The sequence below is a fragment of the Carettochelys insculpta genome, chromosome 31 (assembly GCF_033958435.1).
Source record: "Carettochelys insculpta isolate YL-2023 chromosome 31, ASM3395843v1, whole genome shotgun sequence".
NCBI lineage: Eukaryota > Metazoa > Chordata > Testudines > Carettochelyidae > Carettochelys > Carettochelys insculpta.
Window position 1 is genome coordinate 4613432 of NC_134167.1, and position 18763 is coordinate 4632194.

The 18763-nt window shown below is 52.3% G+C and overlaps 2 protein-coding genes across 2 annotated transcripts; one reads left to right on the plus strand and one right to left on the minus strand.

Annotated features, from left to right (window-relative positions):
* Window positions 1-604: 604 nt before the first annotated feature.
* Window positions 605-6520, minus strand: NPM2 (nucleophosmin/nucleoplasmin 2). Its single transcript, XM_074981912.1, has 8 exons — window positions 6457-6520; window positions 4932-5017; window positions 3932-4051; window positions 2942-3053; window positions 2253-2380; window positions 1550-1578; window positions 1231-1267; window positions 605-649 (listed from the first exon to the last, which is right to left on the minus strand). The coding sequence occupies exons 1-8, from the start codon at window positions 6518-6520 to the stop codon at window positions 605-607; spliced, it is 621 nt and encodes a 206-aa protein (XP_074838013.1).
* Window positions 6521-10450: 3930 nt separating this feature from the next.
* Window positions 10451-18116, plus strand: PBDC1 (polysaccharide biosynthesis domain containing 1). Its single transcript, XM_074981556.1, has 6 exons — window positions 10451-10536; window positions 13584-13649; window positions 14743-14802; window positions 16024-16164; window positions 16856-16967; window positions 17724-18116. The coding sequence occupies exons 1-6, from the start codon at window positions 10504-10506 to the stop codon at window positions 17843-17845; spliced, it is 534 nt and encodes a 177-aa protein (XP_074837657.1). The 5' UTR covers window positions 10451-10503; the 3' UTR covers window positions 17846-18116.
* Window positions 18117-18763: the final 647 nt, after the last annotated feature.

The window sequence follows — 18763 nt, forward strand, 5'->3', positions numbered from 1 at the left end:
TCCATTTTGTAGCTATGGAACTGATTAAGGGGAGAACTCGGCATTTCTCCGTGTTCAATCTCTTCCAGCTTGCCTCACCATTTCTCCGGATCATTTTGGTCCTATGCCACAAAGCGCTCAGAGCACCTCCCAGCTCAGCATCTACTCTTAACCAAGCTGTGGATGTCTCTGGCATTACCACCATCAAGGATTCAGGTGTTTAACAGAACTGACTGGCAGGATCCCCACCCCTTCTGCCCTCCTAGCTGGACTGTGAGCCACTGATAACTACTCTGGGAACAGTTTTCCCAGCAGCTTTGCACCCAGTGGAAAGTGGCTCCATTTAGGTTGCATTTCAAAATGGGACAGCATGAGAAGTCGAGTCAATCTACCACTCCCCCATATGCACAAGGCTTGTTACCCAGGCAAAGCATCCCGCATTTCCCCATAGAAGGGCAACAGACCATAGGGACTGTTATGGCTCCCCAGGCACAGCCCTTGCATGCAGTATAGCCAGCAGTGCTCATGCCCACAGGGAGGCCTCATCTTGGTGGCCTGCTCTGCTCAGCCAGCCTGTGGTTTGCACAGCACCTCGTACCTTACTGAGAGCTTGCTGCAGGTCAGTCTATTTCTTTGCTGCTGGCTTTCTCCCTCTGTCAGTTTCTCTTCCCTGCCAAGGGAACAAAGAGGCAATTGCTTTAGAGGCGCACTGGCCAGTGGCTAGGCACCCCCAGCTTCCATGTACCTTCTCAGTGAGCTAACACGTTCATGCAGAGCTGCACTGCACTGCTCTAACAGCGCATGGAAAGTGATAGCTAGCAAGGGCCCTATTCAGGAACATGCAGATCTAAGCCCAAGCTCCATTATTCTTCTCTGCCAGGAGGGTGTTTTCCTGTTGGACTGTCTGCTCTATTTCAAGGGTCGTCAGCTGATCAGAATCAGATAGTGGCACAGGACAGACACCGGCTGCTAGAATATTTGGCCCTCTTTTAGGAAGTTTTAGATACGCTACAAATGGGTGTCTGAATGTGACTTGAGCTAAGAGCCAGTTTACTTTTGACCAATACTAGTCAGCCAGGCAGAGAAAGCAGCAACAGATGACTGGAAGTGCACGCCCACCTGCAAAGGGACACCTTTAAAAGCATCAAAGGGACTTCTGCATGGACTTGTTTCTCAAGCCAGCATTAAATGCTGCTCATGGTTCTCCCTCTGTGTCCCCAGGGGCCCAGTGAGGACTGGTTGGTTCCCTACCTTGCTGGGAAGGCTGTCATCCTCTGAAGGAACACTGCTGCTCGAAAGAGAAGCACTGAGTTTAGATTCACCTCTGGGAGCTTACATCATAAATTCACAGATCTCGTTACAGTCAAGCTATACCCCATCTACCGCTTCCCCCTGCTGCATCTAGAGGGTGCTATTCACAGAGACCTACATGGATGCAAAATTGTTATCTGCAAAAGTGATCCCAGATAGCCACTGCCATATCCATTGCAGTGGCTGTGGACACAAAGCAGCTGTCAGCGGATTGCTAGCTTTCCAGACTGACTCTCCGACACCTGCCGACTATACTCACTTCTCTTCCTCCTTCTCCAGCTTCTTCTTCTGGGAAGAAGAAAGAGGCAGTTAAACATGACAAGTCTAGCACAAGCTCTAAGCTGTGGGTGGGGAGAGGACAGTCTTTTGAGCTACCTCTCATTCCCTGGATTAGGAAGGGTTGTGTAGTTTGTGCAGATCCCAGGAAAAGGCTCTTGCACAGGCATGCAGGAGCTGTAGCAGCAAGTGAACTAGTCCCATCCATGTGGGACCTTCCCCAGGTGAAGGGAGGGGTCCGGGCACCCAAAGGCACATTTCAGAGATACTTGACTTGGCAGCTACATGCCCATTATGAACTGCAGCTACCTCTGGGCTACGGCATAGCCGTTAAACCTTTAACAAGTCTATGCACCAGGTTAAAGGAGCAGCACAGATCTCATACCATTATCTACACTGGAGTTTAGCCAAGGCGTTAGGTGACCTGCAGGACCCCTGGGGAGGGGAATGCTGTTCATTGGCCCAAGCACTTGGGGGTCTCATGCTACAGAGACCAGCAGAACTTTGGTTCGTTGGGTGAGCCAGTGAGCTTCGGCCAGGCCCAGGAGCTAGTTCAGCCTGCTCTTCCCGAGCTGCTGCGAGACACAGAAAGCCAGGTGGTACAGCTGAGAATTAGCGGTGCTACCAAAGAGAAACTGGGCCACGCGACTGAGTGGATCACCCTAAGCAGGCCACTCATGCAGTACCTTGGCAACGCTCCCCCTCTTGTTGGGAGCAGCATGCTTGATGGGTTTGGGGGGAGACTCCTCCTGAGAGGATTCTTCCTCAGACACCTCCTCTTCCTCCTCTTCCTCCCAGGAGAGATCTGGGATCACTGCAAAGCAGAGCAGCCTTGGCTCAGAGCTGTTCACTCTACTTGAGCAGCTATCCACACCTCTGCCTCTGTGACCAGCTGTGTGCACGAGGAGATTCCCACTCAGTTGTTCCAGGCTGATCAGAGCCAGTCTGGCCGGCGGTAGTTGGTTACAGCAGAGATGCTGCCCGTCCCGAGGAGCGGCTGTCCTGACGCCAGCTTGTACCAGCTGGCGAGCTTTGGCTGGGGCAGGGCTCAGGATGGCCAGATGGGTCACTGAGGCTAGCAGCTCCTCAGGGGAAGCTGCCATCCCAGAAACACTCCTACCAGCCGCGCTGCAGGGGAAGGGGAGGGCAGAGGGAGAGAGCAGGAGGCTGGAGGCACGCACTGCCCCTGCTCCGGCAGTGGCATGTTTTGCAGAGGTTGGGCCTTTCCTGTGCCTTGCCATGGTGGACAGTCACTGAATTCTATGGGTCCAAATAGGCCCCAGCAGATCCAGCCAGTGCAGTGCCCTTTGGAGCCAATGGGCAACGCATCACCCTTCCACCAGGGTGGACTTGGGTTCGGATCCCCTCTTCCCACCTCGCATGGTGGGCTTACGTGTCACGTGCTGTCCAGTGATGTAGACGGGGCCAGAACCCGCTCTCAGCCGGAAAGTGACAGGAGGAGTCAGCTCAACCCCCACCATGGTGGCCTGGGAGAAATTAAGGTCACTGGTTATACATGGGCTTTTGGCTTTCCCACACCTCCTCCCCGGGCCTACAGGCAAGTGTCACAGCATGGCAGGAGGCTCCCCCTCCACTCCCTCCTAGGAGAGGCTGGAGTGCCTTAACCTGGAGGCCACACAGCAGTGGTGTAAGTGTAACCCACACCACTACTGGGTCTGGTGCACTGTCCCCATGTAGACCACTCGAGTGGAAGACTGAATCTCCTCTACAGCCTTAGTGGACAGCCAGCTGTCTTTTAGCTCATGCTGTAGAGGTTCACGCATGCACAGGGGAGCATGAGCCATGCTGAATTTTCTGGGTCCTCGCCTGCTGGGGAAGCGGCCCATCACCCCAGCCATGGTCTCTAAGTGCCTCAGGGCAAGGGCTGAATCAGCAAGGAGGGCTGCTAGCTGGGAGAGCCAGGGGTGTACGGCTACCTCACTGGGCAGCACCAAAGCAGCCATATCTGGAAAGCAGGTTAGTGGCAAGGCCTGACAAAGTTTGCATGAGCGACGGCGGAATGCACCTGCTCAGCCTTCGGATGCCATCATTTGCTCCTTTGTCTAAGGATCTGCAGCATTTTCCCCCCTCCCTAGAGGGCTGCTGCTCTATCAGGCTTCCCTCTGCTGCCATTTCAGCCCATGCACTCCTGACAGCAGCGTTTTGGTTTGCACCAAGCCTGACCGAGGAAACAGAGCCACGCTACAGGCCTTGGTCCAGGAGCAAGTCAGGTCTCGTGTTTTTGTTCAAGCCTGTCCTTGGGCATTTTGTTTGATCAGAGCTGACCCCAGTGCAGCATCCTGTCCCCTTCCCCAAACAGAGCGTGGTCTCCCCCAGGTAACCCTGCTTGTCAGCAGGCACTCACCATTGGCAGCACTGAAGGTTTCAGTGTTGCAAGGGGCACCGGTGTGGTATCCTTGCTGTCCTCAGCAGGCACAATCTCTACAACATTGAACTCGTCTTTGGCTTTCTCTCCTAGGCAGATCTTGGAGTGAGAGCAGGTAGTGTCAGCATGCCTTTAGCCAGGAACTCCAGTGGCACCTGTGAAGGCTCAGACTTTCCACTTATCCTCTCTGCCCAACCAGACACCTGGGAAGGAAGCTTGGGCCCAAGCCAGGTTCTCAGGACCACCTCTTTGGGGTAGCAGTCCCAGGACACCTGGGAAGGTGAGCAGCACACTCCCAGCTGTCCAGTTATGGGTTCAGGACGCATCCTGGGCTCTTGTACCTCAGAAGCAGCAGCCCTTCTAGAGCCACTAAGTCAGAAAGGAAGAGATGCTGCTGCTCACTGGAGCTCTACCACACTTTCTGCCAGTCCCAAGAGCCAGTGGCCTTCCTCACTTCACTGACCAGAGCAGCTGTTTGCCCTGGCAGAGGTCAGGGAGGGAGACTTAGGGCACATCACCTGGCACAGAATGTTCTACTACAGCCCGGGTGGGCACAGACAGAGCAGGACATGGAGCTGCAGGACACGCTCCTCCCTCTGGCTGGGGCAGGCCAGCCTCGCAGAACCCAGCTGCACTGCATGGATGCGGCCAGGATAGGCCAGTGGCAGTGCCCTTTGAACAGCCAGGCATAGACCCATGCAGTGCGTGCATAGGGCCAGTAGTGTCCACAAGCATGGACGAGTGTTCTGGTCTGGGCAGGGGTGTAACAAGGCCACTCTTCTCTCCCTGCAGACTCTGCATCCCAGGCAGTTCTGGGGGTGGTGGGGGAGGAAGATCGTACATTGCCAATAGCAGCCCTAACTGGCCCCTTCGGCACGTAGCTTGGGGGTCTTCACCATACCCTAGCTTAGTTTCCCAGGACAGCCTCGTGCTAATCCTGCGCTCAGCTACCCACACCCATCCCAGACAAGGCACTTACTGTCCGCAGGGCCAGCTGCTGCTCGTACTTCCATTTGTCTGGGATCTTGAACGTGTAGGTTTGCTTCTCATGGTTGAGTTCACATCCTGCGGAAGAGGCAGATGACAGAAGCCCCATAAGACCAGCTCTGCCCACTGCCTGCACTTAACTCGGCTGAGGTAGGGCTGAGCTGTGTCTAGTCTGAAACATCAGAAACAGTGCTTCCACTTCCCCCATTTGCCAAAGAGGAGGTGTGGTGAGGAGCAGCGTTCCCTCTCTTTGTTCCATCCATGGGCAGAATAAGTTTTGTTATGCACAGAGGAATGTGCCAATGGGCACCCCCAGGAGAAAACACAGGCTGCCAGCTGTGTGTGCTCTGTCAGTGTCTCCCAGGCAGCCACCCAAGCACTCAGCTTACAGGGACCACTGGAGGAGACCAGACAAAGGAAACCAGCACTTAGGTGCCTTCAGTTGGGAAGTAGCAATCTGGCTCCCCAAAGCTCCTCTTGGCTTCCTGCTCCTGCCAATGGAGCCAAACACCGCCCACGTGGAACTGCGGCAGGTTTTGACCAGCTGGAGCCAAGCTCTTGTCCTGAATCTCTTGGAAAGGGAAGACTCCGGTAGCACTTTAAGGATCAATCAAGTACCTCAGCTGCTTATCTCAGAGATAGCCTCAAGAGGAGGCTGCATGAGGGCCATTTTCAGGTAGAGACCTGTGAAGGGCATAAGCAGCTGAGCACACCCTCATCTCTAGGTGAGGGCACTCTCAGCGTATTGCCCTCTGGAGGGGCAGCATTGCACGGTTCCCATCGCTTGATTTATCAGACTCCTTGCACCTTGGACATATGGTTTCATTAGAGTTGGGGGTGGAGATTGGCAGGGAACCTTGCAAGGGGTTTGTGCTACTGCAGTGAGGGCAGAGTTGGGTCAGGTCCCACCCTAGCCTAGCAGGGTGGTACCTGCCCTGCCCTCCTGTGATTATAGTCTAGGCCCGTGGTGCTCAACTTGTCCAGGGTTCTGTACCCCTTTCTGGGGTCTGCATTACCTTGCCTGCCCCCAAGTTTCAACTCACTTTAAAAGTGACTTGCTTACAGACTCAGAAGTCATCCCACAATAAAGTACCACAGCAGACAGAGGCTGAGGAATGGTGCATGGTTCCATTTGTACCATACATTGAAACATAATTGGAATGGAATGTAGCTATTGTACCTGTACTATAGCACACACAGCACTGGAAACAAGTCACTGTCTGTATGAAAGGTCAGTTTGCACTCAGTTGCCAGGTGCTTTTCATGTAGCCTGTTGTAAAACCAGGCAAGTGTCTAAACGGGTTGATGTGCCCCAGAAGACTGCGGTGTACCCTGGGGGCACATGTACCCTGATTGAGGACCACTGGGCTAGACAACAAGATGCAACAGGTAGACAGAAAAAAAGCAGATGCGATGCATACACTGAAACACATTTCCATTGACCTGTCCTGCGTGACTCTTAAGCACAAAACCCCAGCAATCATAGCCCCAGGGACAGTCCTGAGACAGGTTCTTACCCCAGATTAGAGACACTGGCTTCTCAGATTTACTGTCGCTGTTAGCACTGCTGTTAAGAGCCATGGTTCCTAGAGCTGCTTTCCTGAGAAGGAAGATGACATGACTCAGAGCAAAGCCTTTCCTAAGCTAGGACACTTTGCAGCAGCCTCACTGAGAGCAGCAGCAGGTTTTTTTTTCCATGGCACTGAGACCAGAAGGAAGCATTACTGCCTTTTGTCTGACCTTCTGCATCTCACAGGGTTAACTGGGTGAAAGCCTTATGGGACTTGATTCAGGCCATTATTTAGGTTTCAAGGAAGCCAGTTTGGCTTGGAAGAGGCCACCACCTTTCCCTCCCAGCCTCTCTCAACAGAGAACACTCTTCCGCTTCATTTGGGTCACGTTTCCAACTGCAATTTTTAGGCTTCATTTTCTAGTCTCTGATGCCTGTTACACCTTTCTGCACAGGATTACAGAGCCCACGTCCTAGTATTTTTCCTCCCTAGAAACTACTTAACACTCAAGTTACTGCTCAGGCTTCTCTTTTTGCAAGGCTAAAGAAATGGTCCCATTGAGAGAGACTCCAATTGCATTCTTCAGCCCTCAAAGCAGGCTTGCTCTTTTCTATGCCGGTTCTAGCTTTCCTCAACATTCCCCCACTGCTTATGAGGGCTGTTTAAAAGACTTTAGAAATCCTTGCTGTGTAAGTATCAGAAACAAGCACAACCCTTGCAAAAGGGAGGTACTGGATAAACAGTCCTCAGAGCTCTGTTAACGGGGTGTTGCTCACCCTGTAATATGGTATCATTACATCTAGGTCATGTCTAGGAATGTAATTAAATTGTGCAAACTGTCCATATGCACTGGCATCCCTTGTGACATCAACCCCAGTGTTACACTTCAGCACACCAGCCTCAGAGCTCCTCCTTACAGCAGGGTGACTAGAAGAGTAAGATAGCCCATATTTATCAGTACAGTAAACTAAGAGCAACAAAGGCTGCATTCCCAAACACATAGGGAGTGGCTGTTGGTGGGGCCAAGCACATGAAGAGCCAAGGGCTGTCAAGCAGAGCTAGGGGTGCTTAGCTATCCTGGAAGTCAGACCCTGAGCACCAAGACTGCTGCTATTGACTAGCCAGCATTTCTTTATCACAGCCACTGATTTAGCAAGATACTGCTCTCTTTCACTGCTTACCAAGAGGGAGCTGCTCTGCTGGCCTCATGAAGACAGAACATTGCTTTGTCTCAGTACTAGCAAGACAGAGCAGGTAACCATTCCATAGCATCACAGTTATTCCTGGGGGGGTGGGGATAATCCCTCCAGGCAGTGCAGCTGCAATGCTCAAGTCCAAATCCTCCTAGCCATCCATGGAACTGCAAGCCTGAGCCCCTTCAGCTCCTACAACAACCTCACTTCTCACACATCAGAGAAAAGCAAAGCTCTGTTTTCCAAGAGGCATTAGAACACACAGCATTGTACCCCTAGGCTGCTTCTCTTCAAAGGCAACACCCAGCTCAAAGCAAGAGGAAGCATTTACTAACTCACCAAGTACCACCTCACTCACACAAGTTTAAAACAACCTTCTCAAGTGACCAACAACAACACCTCTGATAAACACCTTCCTGCTCAAGCTGCTTATAAAGAGGGAACAGGTGAGTGGGGGGTCAATCCTTCATCCAATCAGCTTCAGCCTTGTTTCTAGATACAGAATTGTGGCCATAAGGAGGACTAGTTCTTTCCCTCATATTGGAAATCTTCAAAAACTCACCCTGGCTGAATGCAACTGTGGAAATAAAATCTTGATTGTTAGCACTGGGAAGAGCTACAGAGCTGTTCGTGCTGCAGATGTATTACAGATACTAATGAGTGAAACCCACTAGCCAAAATGCCAGGTCTCCCACAAGAAGGGAATTTATAAAAACCAGTCAAAGCCTCAGCGCTGTGAGCTGATTTGCATGCATGTGGGCAAGAGTCTGTTTGCGTGGTGAAGTATGCAAGAGCAAGGCCACTGTGTCACTTCTTTCCTCATATATCCAAGATTTTGAAAGTGTGCCCAGAATCAGATCTGCATTAGGAGACACCAGTGGGATCTCAGGCTGTTTGTAACCAGCAGTCATGGTGTTGGATTTGAAGACTTGGGTTCTAATTATGGCTCTGCTGCTGCATGAGCTTATGGAATTCACTTTTTGTGTCTCCTCCTACAAGGCGTCTGTCTGGTTTATTTAGACTTTGAGCTCTTTGGGGCTGGAACTGTCTCATACAACAATGCATTTCTGCAGCTGCTAGAGCATGGTTCCCCAAACTGGGGGGTGTGAAGAAATTCCAGGGGGGGACAAGGCGACCCAGCCCCCCCATCATTCCCCCACCCCAAGAAAGAGCTGGTCCTTGCTTCCGGCTCTCAGCCCCTGCCATTTCACATGGGTGAGCTGGCGCAGATGCTGTGAAAAGCAGGCAGCCGGCAAAAGCCCACATGGAGCTAGCTGCCTCCTGCAAAGGTCAGTGAGTGTGGGTTGTGGGGGATGATAAGGATGGGGTTGGATGGTGGGCTGGCAGTACCTGGATTCAGGGAAGGGGCAGGGCTTGGATGGGCATCTGGCCTGTAGCTTGGGCAGGCAGCTTGCAGGCAGCTTGGGCGGCTGGCCCCGGAAGTGCCGGGACTCAGGTGAGCGGCTTAAGTGGCTGGACCTGGGAGTGTGGGGGCTTGGGTAGCTGGCCCCAGCAACACGGGGCTTGAGCGGGCAGCTCTGGCAGTAGGCTCATGGCTGACAGGTGGGCAGTTTGGGTGGCAGGTGGATGGGCAGTTGGTCCTGGCAGCTCAGGTGGACGGCTTGAGCAGCTGGATGGCTGGGCTCGGCAGCACGGGGGCTCCGGTTGGTGGCTCAGGTGGCTTGCCCACAGCTTGGGCGGGCAGTCCCAGCAGCATTGGGGTTGGACAGGTGGCCAGCTTCGGCTACACCAGGCACCCACAAGGTGGAGCTTGTGCCATTAGCCTGGTAGTTGGTCTCCTAGGGTGCCCAACTTAGGAAGAAAATGCATCATCATTGTTCACATTAAATTCATTTGTTTCTGCTGCTTCTGATGTTAAATTACATTTTAATTAAATTTTTGGGCCATGAAGAACTATTTCTGCTTATTTTTAATTTGAAATAAAATTTTTATATACAGATTTTGTGTTTATTTTGTATTACGATCGTACAATAATTAGATTGTAAACTCACTGAGGGTTAGGGGCTGTCGTTATTTTTAAGGAATGGCACCGTAGCCTAAGCACCAAACAACACATAGGAACAATAACAATTGTTTATAAAAGAATCCTGTTATGTGACTGGTTTCCGTGTTAGTCTCTATTGTTTGTCAACCTGCTTGGGAGCAGGAAAATCACAGCTCACGCCTTTGCTGGGCATCTGTGCCCGGCACAGCTTTTTATCTCCTTCCTCCTCTGGCCGACTGCATCTAGGGCAATTTTATTTAATCCAAACCCATCATCAGGTTCTGTGTCCAGGCCTTTTGGCCAAACCTGCCCTCGGGGGCGCTGCGCGGCTGGTGGGTGCACGGCGCTGGGCTCAGGAGAGCAGGGCAGGTTTGAAGAGCTGCTGGGGCTCGCACACTGGCTGAGGACGTAAAGGAGTCCCCGCTGCTGGAGAACTTGGGGCAAGCCTCAGCCCCCTGCCTCAGTCTCCCCATCTGTAAAGTGGGGCCGGTCTCCTTTGCCAAGTGCTGGGAATGACGGCTGCCGCGTGCTGCCCGCCGCCTGGGCGCTGTTCTCATCGAGGGGGCCTGGCCCCCGGGGACAGAGTTTCTGGGATATCGACGGCGCTGGGACCTTAGTGCCCCCGGCGCGGGGAGCGGGCGGCTCCCAGGCTGTGATTCGCGGCGCTACCGCCAGGGGGAGCCAGAGCGCTCCGCCAGTTGCCCAGCAGGAAGCACATCACGCGCCATTCATGCTGCGGACTCGTCCTGCTTCCCGCGCGCGCGGCTGTGCGCATGCTCAGTGGCGTCTCTGGGCGGCTCCGGCGTGGGCGGAAGGGGAAGGAAGGAAGGACGCGGGTCAGAGGTCACGGGCAGCATGGCCGCTGCAGGGGGCGGCCTGGGGACCCTGGTAAGGAAAAGGCCGCGGGGTGGGGCGGTAAGAGCGGCAGGGTGAGCATTGGAGGGGGGTGGGGAGAGCTGGGGGGAGGTGCGATGGGGTTGAGCACTGGGGGGTCGGGGAGAGCTGGGGGGGAGGTGCGATGGGGTTGAGCACTGGGGGGTCGGGGAGAGCTGGGGGGGAGGTGCGATGGGGTTGAGCACTGGGGGGTCGGGGAGAGCTGGGGGGGAGGTGCGATGGGGTTGAGCACTGGGGGGTCGGGGAGAGCTGGGGGGGAGGTGCGATGGGGTTGAGCACTGGGGGGTCGGGGAGAGCTGGGGGGAGGTGCGATGGGGTTGAGCTCAGGGGAGGGCTTGGGGGGAAGGTGTGATGGGGTTGAGCACTGGGGGGTCGGGGAGAGCTGGGGGGGAGGTGCGATGGGGTTGAGCTCAGGGAAGGGCTTGGGGGGAAGGTGCGATGGGGTTGAGCACTGGGGGGTCGGGGAGAGCTGGGGGGGAGGTGCGATGGGGTTGAGCACTGGGGGGTCGGGGAGAGCTGGGGGGGAGGTGCGATGGGGTTGAGCTCAGGGGAGGGCTTGGGGGGAAGGTGTGATGGGGTTGAGCACTGGGGGGTCGGGGAGAGCTGGGGGGGAGGTGCGATGGGGTTGAGCTCAGGGAAGGGCTTGGGGGGAAGGTGCGATGGGGTTGAGCACTGGGGGGTCGGGGAGAGCTGGGGGGGAGGTGCGATGGGGTTGAGCACTGGGGGGGTCAGGGAGAGCTGGGGGGAGGTGCGATGGGGTTGAGCTCAGGGGAGGGTTTGGGGGGAAGGTGCGATGGGGTTGAGCACTGGGGTGGGGAGAGCTGGGAGGAAGGCGCGATGGGGTTGCGCTCAGGGGAGGGCTTGGGGGGAAGGTGCGATGGGGTTGAGCACTGGGGTGGGGAGAGCTGGGAGCAAGGCGCGATGGGGTTGCACTCAGGGGAGGGCTTGGGGGGAAGGTGGGATGGGGTTGAGCTCGGGAGGGCTTGGGGGGAAGGTGCGAAGGGGTTGCGCTCAGGGGAGGGCTTGAGGGGAAGGTGGGATGGGTTTGAGCACTGGGGTGAGGAGAGCTGGGAGGAAGGCGCGATGGGGTTGAGCTCAGGGGAGGGCTTGGGGGGAAGGTGGGATGGGGTTGAGCACTGGGGGGTCGGGAGAGCTGGGAGGAAGGCACGATGGGGTTGCGCTCAGGGGAGGGCTTGGGGGGGAAGGTGGGATGGGGTTGAGCACTGGGGGGTGGGGAGAGCTGGGAGGAAGGCGCGATGGGGTTGAGCACTGCGGGGGGTCAGGTGAGATGTGGAGGTCTGAGCTCTGGGGCAAGTGAGGGGAAGGTTTACAAGGGCTTCTGGGGGAAGGTGCAATGTGGAGGCCAGGTGGAGGCTGATCTTGGGCTGGATGGGAAGGTGAGATTTCTGGGGGCTGGTTGGAGGAGTGGTGCTTTTAATGTGGGTAAGTGTAAGGTAATGCACATTGGAAAAAATAACCCAAATTACACGTACAACATGATGGGGTCAAATTTAGCTACGACAGATCAGGAAAGGGATCTTGGAGTTATAGTGGATAGTTCTCTGAAGACATCCACGCAGTGTGCAGCAGCAGTTAGTAAGGCAAATAGGATGTTAGGAATTATTAAAAAAGGGATCGATAATAAGACAAAAGATATCATACTTCCCCTATATAAAACTATGGTGCGCCCACATCTTGAGTACTGCGTGCAGATGTGGTCTCCTCACCTCAAAAAAGATATATTGGCATTAGAAAAGGTTCAGAAAAGGGCGACCAAGATGATTAGGGGTTTGGAACGGGTCCCATATGGGGAGAGGCTAGAGAGACTGGGACTTTTCAGTCTGGAAAAGAGGCGATTGAGGGGCGATATGACAGAGGTATATAAAATCATGAATGGTGTGGAGAAAGTGAACATAGAAAAATTATTTACCTTTTCCCATAATACAAGAACTAGGGGACACCAAACGAAATTGATGGGTAGTAGGTTCAAAACTAATAAAAGGAAATTTTTCTTCACACAGCGCACAGTCAACCTGTGGAACTCCTTGCTGGAGGAGGCTGTGAAGGCCAGGACTCTCTTAGGGTTTAAAAAAGAGCTTGATAAATTTTTGCAGGTTAGGTCCATAAATGGGTATTAGCCAGGGGTAAAGTATGGTGCCCTAGCCTTCAGTACATGGGCAGGAGATGGATGGCGGGAGATAAATCACTTGATCATTGTCTTCTGTTTTCCTTCTCTGGGGCACCTGGCATTGGCCACTGTCGGCAGACGGGATACTGGGCTGGATGGACCTTTGGTCTGACCCAGTATGGCCGTTCTTATGTTCTTATGTACTCCATGAGGAAAGTGGTTGGGGGAATTTTGAAGTGTGTGTGTGAGGAGTGGGGGTGGAGCGGTGGGGTTGGATTTAGAGTCCTGGTGATTACGAAGCTCTGGTAACAAGGGGTACATAGTCCGGCTTTTGAGGGTACATGGGGCTGAGCTGCAGTGCCATTGTAAGTAAGGATCCTAGTGAAACAAACTTTTATGGGGGCTAGAGCGTTGGAAGGTAGGAACAGGGGGTTTTGATGCCAAACAGGAGCACCTTCAGGGGACTTGTCTCCTCGGATGCTGCCCATCTGTCTGCTGCCTTCCAAAGGCAGACATTTGCTCTGTAGGTGAGTTTTCATTGTTTCTAACTGGGGCTGAGACCCTGGTGTCTTGTAACCCCCTTGCACTGTGAAAACGGGTGGGATAGCATGTATCTCCACCTGTTCCCCCTCCGCCCCTTTTGACATCACCCAGGAGCAGTGAGGAGTAAAAGGGTCTCTGCACATCTAGGACTGCGTGCTCTGTACAGCTGTTCAGCTCTGCTTTGTGAATTAAAATCTCTTCAGAGCAAGAATTTGGTACAAAGGTGTGCACCCTGATGGAGCTCCTTTGACTCCACTGGGATATACATTTGCATGTGTTGATTTGTTTCAGTACAACTTAAACCTGTCCCAGGTTCTCTGTTTCTCTCTGTTGTGCTAATAGCAGCCATCTCTCTTCGTTTCATATGCAGGGAGCCAGTGAGGCTGTGGCAGCAGCCCATGCATTGTCTCTGCCGGCTGATGCTTATGGCAATGATGTGAGTATCCCCAGAAAGGGCCTGTCTGCGGGGTCCAAGAAGGGCATTGAATAGGAGCAGCACTTAGTTTAACGTTCATTGATGTGCAGTTGTTACTCCATGATCCCAGAGCTGTTATGAACTGCTGCCTGAATGTGTGCGCTCCAGCTTTCCTAAACTTCCCAGTCCTTGTGTTTGATGCCACCTTGAACACAGAGCATCACTTGTGATGGTTAAAGATGCCATAGTGAGGCGCTGTGGTTCTAGCTAGGTGAAGGAACACTTGCCTTGTTGATGCCTATTTCCATACACAGGCTATTTCCATGTCCAGAGCAGACAAGTGGGCAGTACTCACCAGAAACCATCCTGGTTAAATTGTGACATGAATATCTACAGCCTGCTTCCACTACAAATTTAACCATGTTGGATCTGGCCATGAAACATGGAGGTGGCTAAAACCTGATATAAAATAACTTATTCTTGCCCGGCTGGACAAGAAAAACAGCTATCCGTGTTACAGAAATATGTTTTAGGCTAGCTGTGTCTGTCTATAGCACCGTTCTCTAATTCAGCAACACCATCTGTTAGTCTATAAGCTGCCACAGGATGTCTTGTTGTTTTTGAGTGACTATGGGCAGGGGAACATGTTCAGACATAATTTGGGCAGAAACACGTAAACATTCGATTTTTGTAATGTAGTTGGGGCTTAGGCTTCCCCTGTGGTTTCATTTGTCTTTCTTCTATTCCCCTTCCTATCTGTGTGTATCACAGCTTCCACCCCTCCCTCACAAGGTGGCTGCATTTTCACCTTGAGAGACAGTATCATTTTTATATAGTTTGAAATGCACCTTAAATTGATATGGCACTTTGGATGAAAGCTAGCCTAGAATGGCAGGTGATTGTATCTCCTCAAGCTGATGCTTCTTATGCTCACAAGCCTCCTCCTGCTTGATAGTATGTGGAAGAGAACATAAATAGGTGAAACCATAGTGGAAATCTAAGCTCGATTTATGTTACAGGAATTGTCTGCAAAGGCTTAGATAATGGAAGATGATAGACAGAGCAAGTTCAGCATGTCAGGTGATGTCACAGCTTTCTCTCTTTTTCTCTGCAGCCCAACATTGAAATGATCTGGGCCATGAAAGCATACCAGCATGCCGAAATCTATTTTAATGTAAGTCCATGGGGAATAGCATTAATAGACATGGCAGTGGGGGTGAGATGGTTCTCTGGCTTTTTATTTTAATAAAAAGTCCCATTGCTGTTATCCTTGTAATAAGCTGTTATGTGACTGGTGCAGAGAGGGGCCGAAGGTCAGGCTTGTGAAGGTTTGGCACAGCTGTGTGGTGGGGAGCCTAGGGCTGGACTGGCTAGGGGTGCTGTAGATGCAAAGCCATTTTGTTTCTAGGCCAGGAGTTCTCATTTCCTTAGGTGCTGGAAATGAAGACTGAGCTCTGCTAATTTCATGAATGAGAGTTTGTCAGTGAGGGCAAGTGATTGTGCATTGGCGTGTAACCTTTTCCTTGATGACTGTATGTATAGCTACGCAATATCTCCAAACAGACACTGGGATGGGGGAAATTACAGGAGTGGCTTAGCTCCAGACTGAAAACTGAAGCTACAGGACTGCTTGGGTAGTGCTGACCATTGACGAGGGAATGGTTAAAGTGATGTGTTTTTAAAAAGAAGTGGTAGGCAGATGACTGGGTAAGATTAAAGTCTAAAGTGGGAGCGACTAATCCCTGAGCTCTGCCATGGGCAGGCCCAGCTCCAGGGAACAGAGAGCCTTAGGATTAGACCAAAACATGCGCAGAGAGGGCTGATTATTTAAGTCACTTGACCCATTTGCAGCCCTTCCTGCTTCACCTCCCAGCACCATCTGTTGGCTTTGAACAGAAGCACTTCAGAGCAAAGTTTTTTTTAAGACGACTGCTGTTTGGTTATCAGGCATTGCTCTGATTGCTCCTGGAGGGGAGGGAATGGAACTGCAGGGTTAGCTAACTTATAGCTGACTTAAGTTGGGCCTGCTAAGGTCATCCCCCTTGATACATGGGGGGATGCAGCCCAGGGCCCAATCTGAGAATGCGGAGCCTTGACAGAGGTGACAGCATGGGGCAGAGACCTGAGTGGGGGTGCAGTTTGGAAAGTTGCTCAATACAAAGAACTGACGTCATATCATCGCAGAGCTGCAGTTGATGGGTGAAGCGCTCTTCTGACTCTCATGACCAGGCACTGCGGTGAGAAAGATGTCCCTGTCTGCTTGTGGTTTGCAGAGATGGGGAAGGGAGTGGTGCTCTATGTATTTCTTCTCCCATTCAGCATAAATGCTTTGGTGGCTCATCCCTCTGCTGCTTGCCTTGGGTCACTTTATCTGATATGCATGTTTCCCTTGTAGCTTATTTCCTCTGTGGACCCCAAGTTCCTGAAACTTACAAAAGTGGATGACCAGATCTATGCGGAGTTCAGGAAGAGCTTCAGCGACCTCAAGATAGATGCGCTTGACCCAGAAGAGCTCAAATCAGAGCCAGCCAAAGCAGTCAGTGCTCTTTGTCTAGCTGTAGCGTTGCCTTTTGTGACTCTAGTGGAACTCAAAATGCCCATGAGGTACTGGGGAAGGTGCCCCTCTGTGCAGAGAGCATGTTTGGCCAGTGGGAGGGCTAGATGTTGGTATCCTCCTTTCGCTCAAGAGTAAAACAAGAGCTGCGGTGCCTGCGTTCCATAGCTGCCTAGTGTTTCAAGTCCAGTCTCCTGTTAGGTGTTGCTTTCTGGCATTGGATTCTCTGAATGGGAGGATGGAGATTAGAGAGCTAAACTAGCTGCTGTGTAGTGCGAGCCATGTACTTGGTATTCTCTTGCACACACACTCCCTGCTACCTCCCCTTCTGATGGTCCTCTGCTAGTCTGCTTTGAAATCCCAGTTTGTGCCCTGTGGGGGGTAATGGGAGAACACTGTCAATGGAAGTGCCACATCCTTGATTTGTACCCGTCTCTCCCTGACACCTGGGCTTGCTGGGAAATGTACTGTTTAGACTTTTGCAGCCCCAAGCTCCCCCAACTCCAGCTTTGTCTGTGCTGTTCATTAAGGAAGCCTGGCCATCATTCCTGGGCAGTTAGTAGGGCTCTGTAGGGCTGGTTCGGCCGTTGTAGGAAGGTGGCACGGAGACGAGAGAATGCAGTTAGAACTGGGTCCAGGAAAGAAGGCTGAGAGGTGTCTTCGCTTGCTCTAGAAATGGCGCCCCTTCTGTATGCAGTTTGATGGGGTAGTTGAGGACTTCAACTATGGCACCCTTCTGCGTCTGGACTGCAGTAAGAACTACACTGAGGAGAACACGATATTTGGTGAGTTTACATATGCACCTACATATTCTCTCCTGCTCAGACCTTGGCAGTGTTGACACTGAGGCTTGCTTGATGCTTAAAATGCTCTGTGCTAGCAAGCCTGCCCACCACCAGAGCAGCAGGCTAGATCAGGACCTCCAGCTGCTTCCACAGTACCTGCTGCAGAGCTGGGAAAGCCGAGCTCCCTGAGTGGATGATCTTGCAGCCTTGCCATGTATGCTGCCCCAGGCTGGGGCTGTCGTGGTATCTCCTATCCATGGCAGTGCTGCCCCAGAAGTTTCAGGATCCCATCCTTAGAGCCCCAGAGAGACAGAAGTGTCACTTTCACACATTATGTTTCTGGAACCCCTTGTTTGGATGTGTCCCCAATGAAATTTGTAGGCAGCTGAGTTGGAGAGAAATGTCAGCAATTCTGCTTTTGTTCCAAATTTGTCCTGAATCAAACACCCAGGGTTTTAGAGCCAATAATTTACTTCATGTAGGTTGTCACTATGGCCCAGTATGACAACTGAATTAGTCCTATGTCCTCTGAGGGGACAGTTGCTCTGCTGTCTGTTAGGCTGTTGTGGCGGTGATAAGCTGAGGTTGTGAAGCCTACTACTGGATCTGCTAGAACTAGTGCTGCCAGACACTTGCCATGGTGCCAAGTCTCTGCTTCTTTTTGGCAGCAGGGATGTTAGGGGGAGCCTGGTTTTGGCCTGTGTAGAGGAGGAATGCGTTTTAAACTGCGCTAACCAGCTGTTTTTCCCCTTTCAGTCACCAGGATCCAGTTCTTTGCCATTGAAATAGCTCGTAACAGAGAGGGCTATAATAACCTTGTTTACAGCCATGCCATGGACACACAGTCTGTTGCTGCAGAGACAGCAGTATCTACATGAGGATGGGTCTGGAATTTGTCACTGTCCTGGCCCCAGACAGCTATGGACAAGAGAAGTGAGGAGAAAGATTTCCTGCTGCCAGGAGCATTCCTATAAACTTAGCTCAAGCGGACTCTCACAGGGAGGGGAAGGAGAGGCATGTGAATTCATGGTGGAGGAATAAAGAGAACACAGCGACACTCAGAACACTGGGCTTGGACAGCAGGCTTCACTGCATCACAGTGGTCATTATGGCAGCATTTCTGCTGTGTTAACTTCTACATACCCTGTAAATAAATGCCAGTGTGCTATGACAGCTTAATTCCTGCTCCAAGACAGGGGTTAAAGTGGGAGAGAGCTGGTGCACTGCATGGTCTGCATCCCGATGTAACAAAGGGATGTAAATGGTTCATGGAAGGAGCATGGGCATCTAGCAGAGTTGTAACACAGGTAAAATGCAGCACTGAGTGATCCCTGACACTATTTCTGGGGGGAGAGCATTTGCTGGAGGTCCAGCTGGAACTATAGCTACTTCACAGGATAAAATAGGGCAGGTTCTTACCCAAGTGTAATTGCAAAGCCATGCTTGGAAATCTTACTAGCCTGTAGTTCTCGCCTGCATTTTGGTACCCGCTGAATGAGCTCTGATTATCTTTATACTGTTCAAGCCAAAGTCAGCTAATGGGTTACAGGCACGGGCCATGGGGTGGCAACATCCCCCCTCTGGGAGTAGCAGCAGCATGAAGTACACAGCCTTCTGTTGCATTGTGTACTGGCTACTGGTCTCACCTTGCTCGGGCAGCTCTGGGATTAAGTGTAATGCTAAGAACTGAAGATAAACCAATGGAGGGAAACACGCTGAAATCGCTCCAAGCCTTGCAGCCAGGTCAGATTAAAGCCCTGCTGGAGGGTCACTGCTGATAGCAGCTCCTTTCAGGG

What these genes read in the sequence shown, in the direction of transcription:
- NPM2 (XM_074981912.1), bottom strand. Translation starts at nt 6,520, where the DNA reads ATGGCTCTTAACAGCAGTGCTAACAGCGACAGTAAATCTGAGAAGCCA. An exon ending in AGCAGCTGGCCCTGCGGACA is followed by an intron (nt 4,052 to 4,931) that starts GTAAGTGCCTTG and finishes TCTCACTCCAAG; the next exon opens with ATCTGCCTAGGAGAGAAAGC. An exon ending in CTGGAGAAGGAGGAAGAGAA is followed by an intron (nt 1,268 to 1,549) that starts GTGAGTATAGTC and finishes TCTTTCGAGCAG; the next exon opens with CAGTGTTCCTTCAGAGGATG.
- PBDC1 (XM_074981556.1), top strand. Translation starts at nt 10,504, where the DNA reads ATGGCCGCTGCAGGGGGCGGCCTGGGGACCCTG. An exon ending in GGGGCGGCCTGGGGACCCTG is followed by an intron (nt 10,537 to 13,583) that starts GTAAGGAAAAGG and finishes TTTCATATGCAG; the next exon opens with GGAGCCAGTGAGGCTGTGGC. An exon ending in TGAGGAGAACACGATATTTG is followed by an intron (nt 16,968 to 17,723) that starts GTGAGTTTACAT and finishes TTCCCCTTTCAG; the next exon opens with TCACCAGGATCCAGTTCTTT.